This window comes from Scomber japonicus, chromosome 17 (assembly GCF_027409825.1).
Source record: "Scomber japonicus isolate fScoJap1 chromosome 17, fScoJap1.pri, whole genome shotgun sequence".
Lineage (NCBI taxonomy): Eukaryota > Metazoa > Chordata > Actinopteri > Scombriformes > Scombridae > Scomber > Scomber japonicus.
In genome coordinates, this window is record NC_070594.1 from 8,026,046 (window position 1) to 8,038,732 (window position 12,687).

The 12,687-nt window shown below is 40.9% G+C and overlaps 1 protein-coding gene across 1 annotated transcript in view; it reads right to left on the reverse strand.

Annotated features, from left to right (window-relative positions):
- LOC128376944 (rho guanine nucleotide exchange factor TIAM2-like) overlaps positions 1-2,285 on the reverse strand; it is a 36,386-nt gene extending 34,101 nt beyond the window's left edge. The window contains exons 1-4 of the mRNA XM_053336803.1: positions 2,108-2,285; positions 1,773-2,047; positions 1,687-1,723; positions 1,159-1,633 (exon numbers count right to left, since the gene is read on the reverse strand). Of these exons, the coding sequence (XP_053192778.1) occupies positions 1,159-1,633; positions 1,687-1,723; positions 1,773-2,047; positions 2,108-2,283 (963 nt within the window). The 5' untranslated portion in view covers positions 2,284-2,285. The remainder of the gene's footprint in view (positions 1-1,158; positions 1,634-1,686; positions 1,724-1,772; positions 2,048-2,107) is intronic.
- Positions 2,286-12,687: the final 10,402 nt, after the last annotated feature.

Here is a 12,687-nt window from a genome sequence, read left to right on the forward strand (position 1 = left end):
TCGGGGAGGGGAAGGGTGGACAAAAATACCCTTTGATTATGTAATGAAATGAGAGGAACTGAAGATTGGAAGTATTAAGAGTGCAATCAGCATTTAAAATAAATAAAATAAAAATAGAGAAACAGTATTTTATGTCGTGTTTTAATGTTTTATGCTTTGCTTTAACCCTCCTGTTGTCCTTGAGTCAAGGAAGGAAGGGAGGGAAGAAGGAAGGGAAGGAGAGAAGTAAAGGAGGTAGGAAGGAAAGAGAGAAGGAGGGAAGGAAGGAAGGAGGGAAGGAAGGAAAGGAGGGAGGAAAGAAGGAAGGGAAGGAGAGAAGTAAAGGAGGGAGGAAGGAAAGGAGGGAGGAAAGAAGAAAGGAGGGAGGAAAGAAAGAGGGAAAGAAGGAAGGAGGGAGGAAGGAAAGGAGGGAGGAAAGAAGGAAGGAAAGGAGGGAGGGAGGAAGGAAAGAGAGAAGGAGGGAAGGAAGAAGGAACAGTCAAAATGGACAGGGTTAAATACAGTATTTAATCTGTTTTTATTTGTTTACTATAATGGTCAACATACTTAAGTGTTTCTTTATCTCATTTAGGTTAATCGATTAATTGATTATCTGGTTCCAGCTTCTTAAATGTGAATATTTTCTACTATTTTTTTTAGTTCTCTATCTTGTGATCAAAACAAAACATATTAAGTGTGTTAATTTTTCACCATTTTTAGACCAAACATCTAATCAATTGATTGGGAAAATGATCGAGAGTTTAATTAATGATGAAAATAATTATAATAATTGTTAAATGCAGTCTTTCTCCTCATGCTGCTTGTATGTGTTTGGTGAGCCGAAGACAATTTTTCTACTCTGGAGGATAATGAATAATTATATTCTACTACATTAGAAATGTTTAAATTGGTACTATAATGTTAAATATTGTATGTATGGTAATTACGATTTTATTAAAGTGGAAAAAAGGAAAGTAGTTTTGCAGTTTGAAAACAGAAAGCTAAATATAAACTCCTAAAATGGAAAATGTGAAAGCTTAAATGTAAAAGCTTGAACTGAAATGTAATATTTAAATAAAAACATCGGCTAGCTCTACTTTTACAGCAACAGTATCCTCTAACTTCCTCTGACATGATGATTTAAGTTTTTACGTCCAGGCAGCAGTTTTAGTTTCTCACCTGGATTCTTCTCTTCTTCCGGCTCAGACTTCCTGTCCAGTCGCTCAGCCGTCTAATTCGGCTCTTCAGGAAGTCTTTACGGCTCCCTGGTGTGGCGGCGGCAGAGCTGGCAGACTCCACCCGGCGGCAAGGCAGCGTGTGGGAGGAGTATCGCTGCTCCATGCCTCCTATTGACCCCTCCTCCTCATGGATGACATCATCCAACAGCGCCGAGGACGTGGAGACGAATCTATGCTGCAGGGAAACGTCTGGTTCCGTCGGGAAGGCGGGCAGCGTGTAAACGTTATCCAGTGACGCCGAGGAAGAAGGTGAAGCCAGGCTGAAGTCTCTCAGGTCAGGCTGGAGGATCACCGAGTCCCCGATGCCGCTGTCCTCTGTTCGCCCCGAGGAGCAGGTGTTATAACCCGCGGCGGCCGTGAACTCGGTGGTCTCCGCAGCTGGGAAGAGGAGGTTAGAGTTGAATCCAGGTGAAATATCCTCCACCTGCGCTGAGAAGAAGGTGTTATAACCGCTGCTGGGGCCGGTCTCCTCTGTCCGGGTGGAGGAGTAGGTGGTGTAGCCGCTGCTGTTATCCACACTCTGCCTGCAGGTGAAAACGTTATCGGACAGCTCGCCTCCGTTCCCCCACGGCGAGTCGTACCAGGAGCCCTCGGAGCTGAGCGAGCTACCTTTACTGGTGCGGAGGGAGGGCTCTGCGACTGGGGTGGAGGCCGCGGTGGTGGTGATGGCCGGGAGGACGGGCAGCACCTGTGGCTCCACTGGAACCACCCTGGTGTTGGTGAACTCCACCCTCATGCTGCCATCTTTGCTCAGCACCACCTTCGGGCTGCCGTCGCTTTCTGAAGACACGCAAACTGATGTCCGCTCGCTACCGATCCTGCCCCCGCCTCTGATGTACCTCTGCGGAGATCCTCCTCTGGCTGCGTGTTCATAATGCCAGGAGGTGTACGGTGGCCCAGCGGTGTGCTGACTGAGGTGGCCCCTCCCCCGACTCCTGCAGCCCCCCTGGCTGCTCCTCCACCAGCTTCGGGCTGACGCCGCCTCCTCCTTCCTGGAGGGGAACCTGAGCGAGCAGGAGGACTTGGCTGGAAGGACGAAGCTGCTGTGGCTGTCTGTGTTTCCCATCGCAACCTGGAGAAGAATCAAGACCCATGACATCATCAACACAGGAGAGAGAGAGGACATAAATTACAGGAAAACCCCCCCGACTCCGCTGTGTGTCTGCCAGTTAATGTGCTCACTCATCAAAGAAAATATCAAACAGTTCAACCGATTTCTGAAGCCAATATCTGCACACGGAAACTGATTTATATTCCTGCTGAAAACATTTGGAAATCATGTATCTACATTTTTACCTTTTTTCGTGCCTAAACGAACCCGCAAAAATCCTCTGAGCCATCAGGAGACAAGAGAGTAGGCTACTGCAACTGCTTCTATTACTTTAGTACTACTGCTGCACCTACTGCCACTACTGCTACTGCTAATACTACAGATACTATTACTTTTGCCCCCCAAAATAACTTTGCATGTAAAGTACTTGCTTCTCTTTGGAGTTATCAACTACTTTCAAACTGCTGCTAAAGGGCTTTAAGTGATGGGTTCATAATTTTAAGCATGTCTTCAAACAACAGTCAGGAGCCCAAATGAATGGTTATACTGACCATGAGAAGATCCCTTCATAATACAGTTACAATGTAAGTGATGGAGGACAAAATCCACAGTCCTCTTTAAATCTATTTAAAAGTTGATCTGAAGTTAATATGAAGTTTCAGTCGTCCAAATGAGTCAAATCAAGTCTTCTATGTTTCAACGTTACAGTGTTTTTAGCACCAAAGTCTCTTTTTGTTACTATACTTCCACCACAGCTCAACAGAGGAAACACTAAGAGGGAATTTGATGCTAAAAAGACTGTAAATGTGTCAGATATCCACTTAATATGACTAACTCACACTACTGAAGCCTCACATCTACTTTTAAATGACTGGTGTGGCACATTGTGGATTTTGACCTCCATCACTTTACATTAAAAGTACATTTTGACAGTCAGAGTGAACACAAGGAATGATTAAAACCTCTTTCAGCGTTCATATGGACACCTGATGAACTCATGTGAACTCACCCTTTAACTTAAAGCTTAACTTCAAGACCAAAATGCACAAATAAAGTCACGACGTCTACTAGTGACAGCAAAAACTCCATTCCCTGATGAAGACCATGCTGTGTTATTGTAATAACTTCTGCAGTAAGTGGTCCTTGAGTTGAGGTCCTGTTTGGCTCTGGATCAATAAAGTGACTTAGCATCAGGCTTAAAGCAGCGTTTCACTTTAATGGCTCCAACATGAATCACCTGTAAACGTTTCCAGCAGTGATGTCACAGCGGACTGACACCACCTGGAGTAAAACCAGGCTGTAAATCTGTAATACTACAAGAAAAACAACAACTACTGTCTGAGGTTACTGTTATTACTACTGCTGAGTGGTTTAAAGCTCCTCCTAAAATTCTCATTTCAGGTTATTGATCTGTTCTTATTGATTCAGTCAGTCAAATCTTATTATGTTTTCTCTTTTGTGTCCTTTCTTTTTGGATATGCATGTTTCTTTTTTCATCCTTTCATCCCATAACTGAAACATTTTGTGACCCAAGTTTTTAAAAAACTGCTTATTACAGCAACTATTATTACTACTGCTGCTGCTGTTATAACTACTTACATTAGCATCTCTCTATTTCATCTGAAGAGTTAAAATTGTTCAATCACACTTTTTTAGTTAGTAACACTTTCAATCCCACATTTAGCATTTAAAATCAGCATATTAACAGTAATAAAGGGTTTATAACATGCTATAATGTAGTTATAATTAGATAAAAGCACATTTTAAGTATGTATTAATGTTGAGTATTTGTAACAATTGTAACTTCAGATATAGTTTTTATTATTAAAACAGTTTTTTTTACTATATTGTAGTTCATATATTGCATTAATAAACACTTATATCTGCTTATAACTACATTATAGTGTCTTCTAAACCATGTAAGTATTTCACTATTCATAAACTGATTAAAAAGTGTTACTCTTTAGTCTAATCTGATTAATCACTTTCAATTTTCCAGAACATACTATGCTGTAGGTAATCATTAAGGGATTCAGGTAACAATTACTGATTAATCGATTAATGGCTTTGTCTTTAAAATGTTGTAATTCCCCAAAGAAGAAGCTGATGTCTTCAAATATCTTCTTTTAATTTGACCAACAAATGAAAAAACCCAAAGATAATCAAGTTTACTATCAAATTCTCACTTTTGAGAAGCAGCAGGAAAAAAAAAAAGACTAAAACAATCCATCACTTATCACCATAGTTGGATTTTCTGTAGATCAACTCATCGGTTAATCGACCAATTGTTGCAGCTAAAGTCAATTAAACTGCATCAAACTTGATTTTTATGAAATGCTGACAAACATCCAAATGCTTGCATGCAGATTTTAAAGTGAGTAACTAAATAAAAATATGCATAAAAAAACACATTTAAGACATTTTAAACTAAAAAGTCACAGCACATCTTTCATCTTTGGCTCTTAAACTGAACAATGGATTAAAGAAGGACAAACAGAAGCAGCTCAAGCATCATCTCTCTCTCTCTCTCTCTCTCTCTCTCTATTACTAATCAATAACTTTTATATATGATGAAGAGTTTTACCGGTTTGTGTTTTCGTCTTCAGAAACAGAAACTCAGCAGCTCCTTCATGCTCCGTCCTGCTGCCTCCTCTCTCTCTCTCTTTCTCTCTCTCTTCACTACTGGAGCTCTCTGTCGCCTCCAGCTGCACTCTCTCTCTCTCTCACTCACTCTCTCTCTCTCTCTCTCTCTCTCTCCCTCTCTCTCTCTCGCTGTGTTTGTGTATGTAGCTCGCCCTCTCCCTTCACACCGGCTCATCTGTTGGGGGAGAACAGAGGGAGGGAGGGGCTTCAGTAACACAGACTTTCCTTTTGTATGACCCCCCCCCCCCTCCACTCCTCCTCTCCTCTCCTCTCCTCTCCTCTGAAAAGCTCTTCCATGACGTCTCTGCTGAAGGTTTTTTTTTTCTTCTTTAACCAGACCTCACTCTGTCTTCTATTTATTTTGGTTTTTTTGGAACGCTGCAGCAATTTTCTCCCCGTTTTTCTCTCTTTCTGTTTCCCTTGTGGTACCTTTTTCTTTTTTTTTTTTTTCTTCTTTTTTTTTTTTTTATTAATCAAGCGTCAATCTAAGAGCAGCAGACTGAGGTCATCGGACACCAGCTATTTTAAGAAACCCTGTCCGACTTTAGAGTTTTGATTGGATGCAATGACAAGAAGATAAGTTTTATTATCGACAGTCCAACAAACACAAAAATAATAATTTACAATGATAAAAATCAGCAAAAAGCAGCAAATCCATTGAAGCTGCAAGCAAAGAATGTTTGCTTAAATAATAATTATCAAAATGGTTTTGGATACATTTTTTTGTCCATTTATTTAATTATCGACTGATTGTTTTGGCACAAAAACAGCAGAGACCGATGGAGACAAGTCCAAGTCAAAACATAGGGCTGTTTACTTGCGGTCCACACACAGCGTCTAGTACTATACTTTTAAAAGTATCTTGGATTTCAAAATGCCCCCGAGACTGAGACGAGTCTGATTCAATAACATCCACCAGACAAGGCTGAGATAGACTCATGAGATGTCTCGTTCTCTGGGATGTTTTTGGCGAGGACTCCTTTGGGTCGTGTGGGTGTTTGACAATTGGACGTGTTGCTTTATGACTGTTTTTGTTTTTTGGTCTTATGGGAGTTTTGACTGAGATTCTTCTGGCTTGGATGATCCATTTTCAGTTCTGACTTGTTGCAGTTCTGTTCGGGTTTTTGACTCAGTCTTCTATCGTTCTCGTGGATATTTTCTGGCTCTGACTTCTCTTGGTTTCTGGCTCAGGCTTCTCTTGGTCATGTGGGTGTTTTCTCGCTGATCTTTTGAAGAAGACGGATGTTTTTGGTGAGGACACCTTCGGGACGTGTGGGTGTTTGACAGTTGGACGTGTTGCTTTATGACTGTTTCTGTCTTGGTCTTATAGGAGTTTTGACTGAGACTCTCAGTTCTGACTTGTTCTAGTTCTGTTCGGGTTTTTGACTCAGTCTTGTATCGTTCTCGTGGATATTTTCTGGCTCAGACTTCTCTTGGTTATGTGGGTGTTTTCTTGCTGATGTTTTAAAGAAGATGGATGTTTTTGGTGAGGACACCTTTGGGTTGTGCGGCTGTTTTTGACTCGGTTGTGTAGGAGTTTGTCAATCAGACATATCTTGTTATGTGGCTGGTTTTGACTCAACCTTTTCTCATTTTTTTCATTTTTGGCTCAGACTTCTCTTGGTCATGTGGGTGTTTTCTTGCGGATGTTCTGACGAGGACTTGTCTCATTCACAGAGATGTTTTTGGTGAGGACAACTTTGGGTTGTGAGGTTATTTTTGACTTGATTGTGTAGGAGTTTGTCTCATTACATGGCTGGTTTTGACTCCGACTTGTCCTGAGAATCTTGTTTTTGGTGAGGACACCTTTGGGTTGTACGGCAGATTTTGACTGTAGGAGTTTGTCAATCAGACATGTCTTGTTATGTGGCTGGTTTTGACTCAACCTTTTCTCGTTTCCATGGATGTTTTTGGCTTAGACTTCTCTTGGTCATGTGGGTGTTTTCTTGCGGCTGTTCTGTCGAGGACACAGAGATGTTTTTGGTCACCTTTGGGTTGTGAGGTCATTATTGACTTGGTTGTGTAGGAGTTTGTCTCATTACATGACTGGTTTTTCCTGGTCTGATGGGAGTTTTGACTCAGACTCATCTCAGTCACATGATTGTTTCCGTTAGCGTTTTTGACTCGGCCTTGTCTCGTTTTTTTAGTGGATATTTTTGGCTCAGACTTATTTCTGTGATATGTGTGTTTTCTTGTGGATGTTTTGACTTGGGACTTGTTCAATCTTGTCAATCTTGTCATAATACAATTTGACTTGAACACCCATGAGACAAATCTGTCAAAAAACCCTACAATACCTACACTTGTTTGAGTCAAAACACAGACAAGACTAAGACTAAATCAAGTCAAACCACCCCCACTTGAACAAGATAGAGGAGGGACTTTCTAAAAAAACCTCTGAACAGACCTTCAAAGACCTAAAACCTTTATTTCTGCCTCTATCCTCCAGCCAAGTCAAAATATATGACATAAAATTTAAAACACACTGAACGCAGTCAGAAACAATTACAAAAGCAGCATGATAAAGAGCTCAGAGGCTCTCTGAACGCGAGAGCTCATTTCCTGATCGACCCGGGGAAAGGTTAAAGGTTACCGCGGACTTGAGGTTCAGTGTGTTCTAACAGCCAGCTCGGGCAGGGGGACGCCCATCCTGTCGCAGAGGTCAGTGCTGAGGAGGGAAGAGGGAGGAGGGGCGGGAGAGCCGACGGCAACACAATGCACTGCTGACCCCCAAATGCAGCAGTGACCTTTGACTTTTTTCATTGGAACAAGACGGGAAGTACTGAAGTGAAACCTCGACAGTTGGCACGCTCGATACAGACACAGAGGAGAAGAGAACGATGTTGGTAGAATAAACTGTTGGTCAACTTACATATAAATGATTATTTACACAGAAGAAGCACTTTCAGCTCTGAGAAAAGCTTCTAATGTTCAGTTTTTTGATCACACTGTGAGAGGAGTTGATTCAATCCGACTTAATTTCTCAAAGACAAAACAGGTGGTTAGTTTTCATCTTAAAAACCCCATGTGGCTGTTAGCTGCATCATATGGTAAAGAGTTAGTTAAAGAGGATGTATCATGCACATTTCCACGTCTATATTTACATTCCGGGGCTCTACTGGAATATATTTGCATAAATTAAAGATAAAGACTCCTTATTTATCTTATACTGGCCCTCTATGCAGCCTCTCAGTTCAGCCTCTGTCTGAAACAGGCGGTGTTAGCTCCTAATCCAAACCCCCTCCTCATGAGCCCACTCTATTCTGATTGGTCAGCTTCAGGAAGCTTATCCAGCTCCATAGGCTACGTAAACAAACTATAGTAGCAGGATATCACTTATTTTCTCCTACTTTACTCCAAATATCCATTTCTCAAATCGATCTGTATATGTTGGAGCTGAATCAGATCTGAAATATGAGTAGACGATGTGAACAACGCATGGAAAAATGTTGGAAAAGCAACAACTTCAGCAACAGAGGCTACAGTGCAGACGGCTGTTTGTGAGCATGTGCAAACAATGTGATGTCATCATAAGGAGGACGTGGAGGTAACTTTGCAAATAAAAAGAAGCTTTTAGAGAGGTTGTAGCCCTGGGTTTCGACTTGCAGGGAGCTAGACAAGTGTAAAAATGACAGGAAATGTTGCAGATAACGGTGTCTACTTTGAGAAGGGCATGCAAGTTTTGATGATATAGTATGTGGACATAAAATTTGGGTAAAAATCTGAAGATGCACAGTGTGAATGTCCAGCTCCAGTTGGATACTTGTGTGGGTCAAAACCAACAAAGGAAAAAAAAGTGGAAGTCCGCACACTCAAGTTTGGAAGCTTTAAAGATCTATTGATGCTTCACTGTGTCAGGGTTAATGTAAATACAAAGTAAACCCCATTATGTCATTAATGGGTGTTATTTATAGGTGCTAACATTACCATATAAGGCAATAAGACAATAATTCATTGTGGAAGTTTGAAAAGGTGTCAGGTCGTGTTATATTCAAGGACCAGTCAATTACTCATTATTTACGACTTCAGATCTTCTTATTGGATTGTGCCTGTTGCATTATGGGTTGTTTGTAGCATGGATGTTGCTAGGCTAGTGAGTTTCTTCCGGTCTGTTTATAGTTTTCATTGATAACTTGGAACAACACAAGGATTTTTTTTTTACATGCCTCAAAAGTTTGTTGGTTGACTTTTATCCTGTCAGCTTAAAGAGGATCATAAAGCTCTAACTGAAGATGATTACTGATAAATAACATAATAACTAGAGTATTACTAGAGGGGAAAATGCACAATTATAGATTTATTTCTTTAAAACTTTTCTATTTCCACTGACTGAGTCAAATCTGCTCAAATCTGAATAAAGACACCTGTTTTTATTGAACCAGAGGTGCTGAAAAAGCCCCCAACCCTCCCCTCCCCCCTCTGGCCGGTGCTGCTTTGTGTCTTGGAGATGATCAGCTCTGAATGGAGAAAGTCTGCCTTCCACTTTTGTCTGCTCGTCCTATCGGCCATCTGCCGGCTCGAAGGCGGCCCGCCACGGGTGACCCTTCGTATTCTCCACCAACAAAGACCCCCTCATTCCCTCTCACCCCATCCCCCATGCAGGCGTGAGGCTGCCATATTGAAGGAATTCATCAGATTTGGAGTGAAAAGAATCTGATTAATGTGCAGTTTGTTTGGAGGAATGCCACCTGTTCTCCATGTGGATGTTATATTATTGTCATTATTAGTACTATGAATAAAGGTTAATTCAACAAGTTAAAGTCTAAATGTAACTTTTACATGTTGAAAATCACCTCCAGCCTGAGTTAGGTAAAACTTTTCTCTCTTCTAGTTAAAATTAAAGATGAAGTTTGCCTTTTTAAAATCTGTATTTGCAAAGAATCATAATTACAAAGAGAAGTTTTATCAAGTTTGGATTAAATTTCTGATGTATATAAAAGAAGAAACCTAATAGAAAGTGAATACAGCCACAATTAGTTCATTTAAAGAAAAAGTGCTTCTTCATTTGTATGGTATTTATTGTTATTTATTCTTCTTCAACCTTCCTATCTGATAGATCCAAATATAAGTCCACTGTGTTTGTTTATCTGGTTTACTACTTTTTTTCTTTGAGTGTAATGACGTTTTTTGTATTGAGGCTGAGCGGACACAGGAAACAGGAAGTCCAGATCAGCCATAAATAGCAGGAAGTTGCAACACCTCCTGCAGGAGCAGATACACAAATACACAACAAACCCTCCAACTGAAGCCTTCATGCACTGGATTTATATATTAATTTGACATTTTTAATCATTATCTTTTCTTTTTTATAGCTGTGGTGCATTTTATTTATGGATTTATACACTTGATTGCATCTAAAATGAGATTCGCTGTGATATTAAATCAACGGTGCAGAAGTCAGAGGAAAGAGGAAATCAAAGAGACTAGACAGATTTTCATTGCCAATTAATCTGCTGATCATCTTCCTGATTACTCGCTTAATTGTTTGGTTAATAAAATATCAGGAAATATTAAGAGCCCAAGATGACATCTCCATATTTTAATTTTTTCCTGACAAACCATCCAAACTTTCAAGGTATTCATTTTAGGACTGCAGCCAATTATTATTTTCATTATCAATTCATCTATTTTTGTTGATTAATCTTTTCATCAACGTCAGAAAATAGTGAACAATGCACATCATGACACCCTAAAAGCCCAAATGGGATGTCTTCACTATGCTTTGCTTTGTCTAAAACCCTTTAGATATTAAATTTAGTATCATATATGACAAAGAAAAGCATCAAATCTTCATAATAAAGACACTAGAAATAATTCAATTTTGTAGTTTTGCTAGAAAATAGTTACCAATCACTTGTTTCAGCTCTGCTTCAGTTTAAAATCATATAAAAACAGAGAGAAGCAGTAAATCTGCACATCTGAGGAGCTGGAAGCAGAGAATATTTTTTTGCATTTTTGCTTTATTTTTCCGTCGACAAATGAGTCTTTTCAGCTGTAAAAGACTTAGTCAGGGTTTCTGTCTTTGTCTCCACTTTTCCTTCGTGTTCCTAACCGATCAAATAACTGCCGACAGTCCAGGATGTGTTTTTTGCCGTTGTGGTCTGCCAGAACGTTCCTCTGCTCTCCAAACTTGAAACTGACAGGTCCAAGTGACGCGCAGAGAGAAAAATGTTGTTAATTGCGGTGCGATTTAATAAATGAACACCACCCTGACTGTAGTTTCCATGGAGCTGCTGACACACCCACCCTCAGGTCATTGGGTGCAGAGACTGTAACTGGGATGGTCGGTCACGTGGTTGCATCAATTAAATAATGTTGCACCAATTAGATCAGACCAGAAAGCTCAAGAGGTGAAACAAATCAAGCGTCCTGAAGAGGGTGCAGCGTTCAATACCAAAACCACACTATGAAAGCTAGAGGTGAAATGTCATGGGGGTATTAAAATTGAAATGGTTTATCCTCTGAGGAGCAGGAACTACATTTCATTACAATATGAGCAGGTATGTTCTCAGCTTTACTAGTTTGACAGAACAACATCAACCCAAAGTCAACTTATTAGCTTTTCCCCCCTCCAGAGCTCATCTGTAGCTGCTCAGTTGTCACGGAGACGGAGCTGTTGACATGGCAAGCTCACTTTTAGGATCTTTTGTTGCAGTGGCTCACAAGCTAAATAATATGCTGGTTAAGACAATGTGATATGATTGAAAGCTCAGCAAAAAGCTTTGTAAGTGGACCTTGAGTTGGTCAAAATAGTATTTCAAGGTTTTATGCTTAACTTTTAAAGGATATGTCTGGCAAATCTCAATTTAGGAGCCAAACCAACAATGAACTGATCCGCTAATAAATATTGTCCTGATATCTTATTCCTCTGTGCTGCTGTCCAAAGACGTCAATGAGCCACACAGCTAGATATAGAAATATAAAGAGTGATCTTTTCAGTTAACACACGAGAAGTCTCAAAAGCGCTGTGAATGAAATCATAACTGCTACTGAGCTGGCATGTCAACAGAGACGTCTCCGTGACAACTGAGCAAACTCCACCAGCAGATGAAGACTGTCTGGATTAAGCTAGAAAGTTTGCCTCGTAACCAGGTTGACGGGGTTATAAATGCTATTTTAATCATGTTGTGTAGGTTTTAAGACCTACAATCAAACTATTTGTCTTTCTTTAAGTGATTTGTTAATTGTTATTTTTGCTATAAAAGGAAATTAGTCAGGCTTCTGCAGGTGAGAGTCTAGAGAAGATCCAGTTCACAGCTCATTGAGATTCAGAAACTGAGAATTAAACGAAGCCTGTTTGTCCTACATTTCTTTTCTTTCAGACATGTGACTTGGTTTAGAGTGGCAGTCTGAAGTGGTTTTCCCTTCTTGCCCAAAAAGTGGGGGATGGGGTTGTGTTTTGTTTTTGCAGGGAGTCTCAGAGAACCAAAAATGAGTGCTCCACCTCCCCATGGGAAAGCAGACAGAAGCAGCTTCGATAAGGAGGAGGGAGACTGGAGCCGGCAGTCACTTTCTCCCCATCAGAGGAAGTGTGCCTGGTCTTGTGGGGCAGTTGGGGGGCTGGGGGGTGGGTGGGGGGGTCTGTTTCCTGTCCCGGCTGACTGAGGGTCCTTGTCCTGGCACCACGGGCGGACGGGCGAGGCCCCTCGGACTCAGGTGGGGCTGAGTATTGAGTTTGGTGTGGCCGCTACAGCTGCTTCCTCCTCTGGAGACCCTCGAACATTCAGAAGAACGCGGCAGCAGATTTAACGTCAACAAGGCCTCCAAATTAAACAA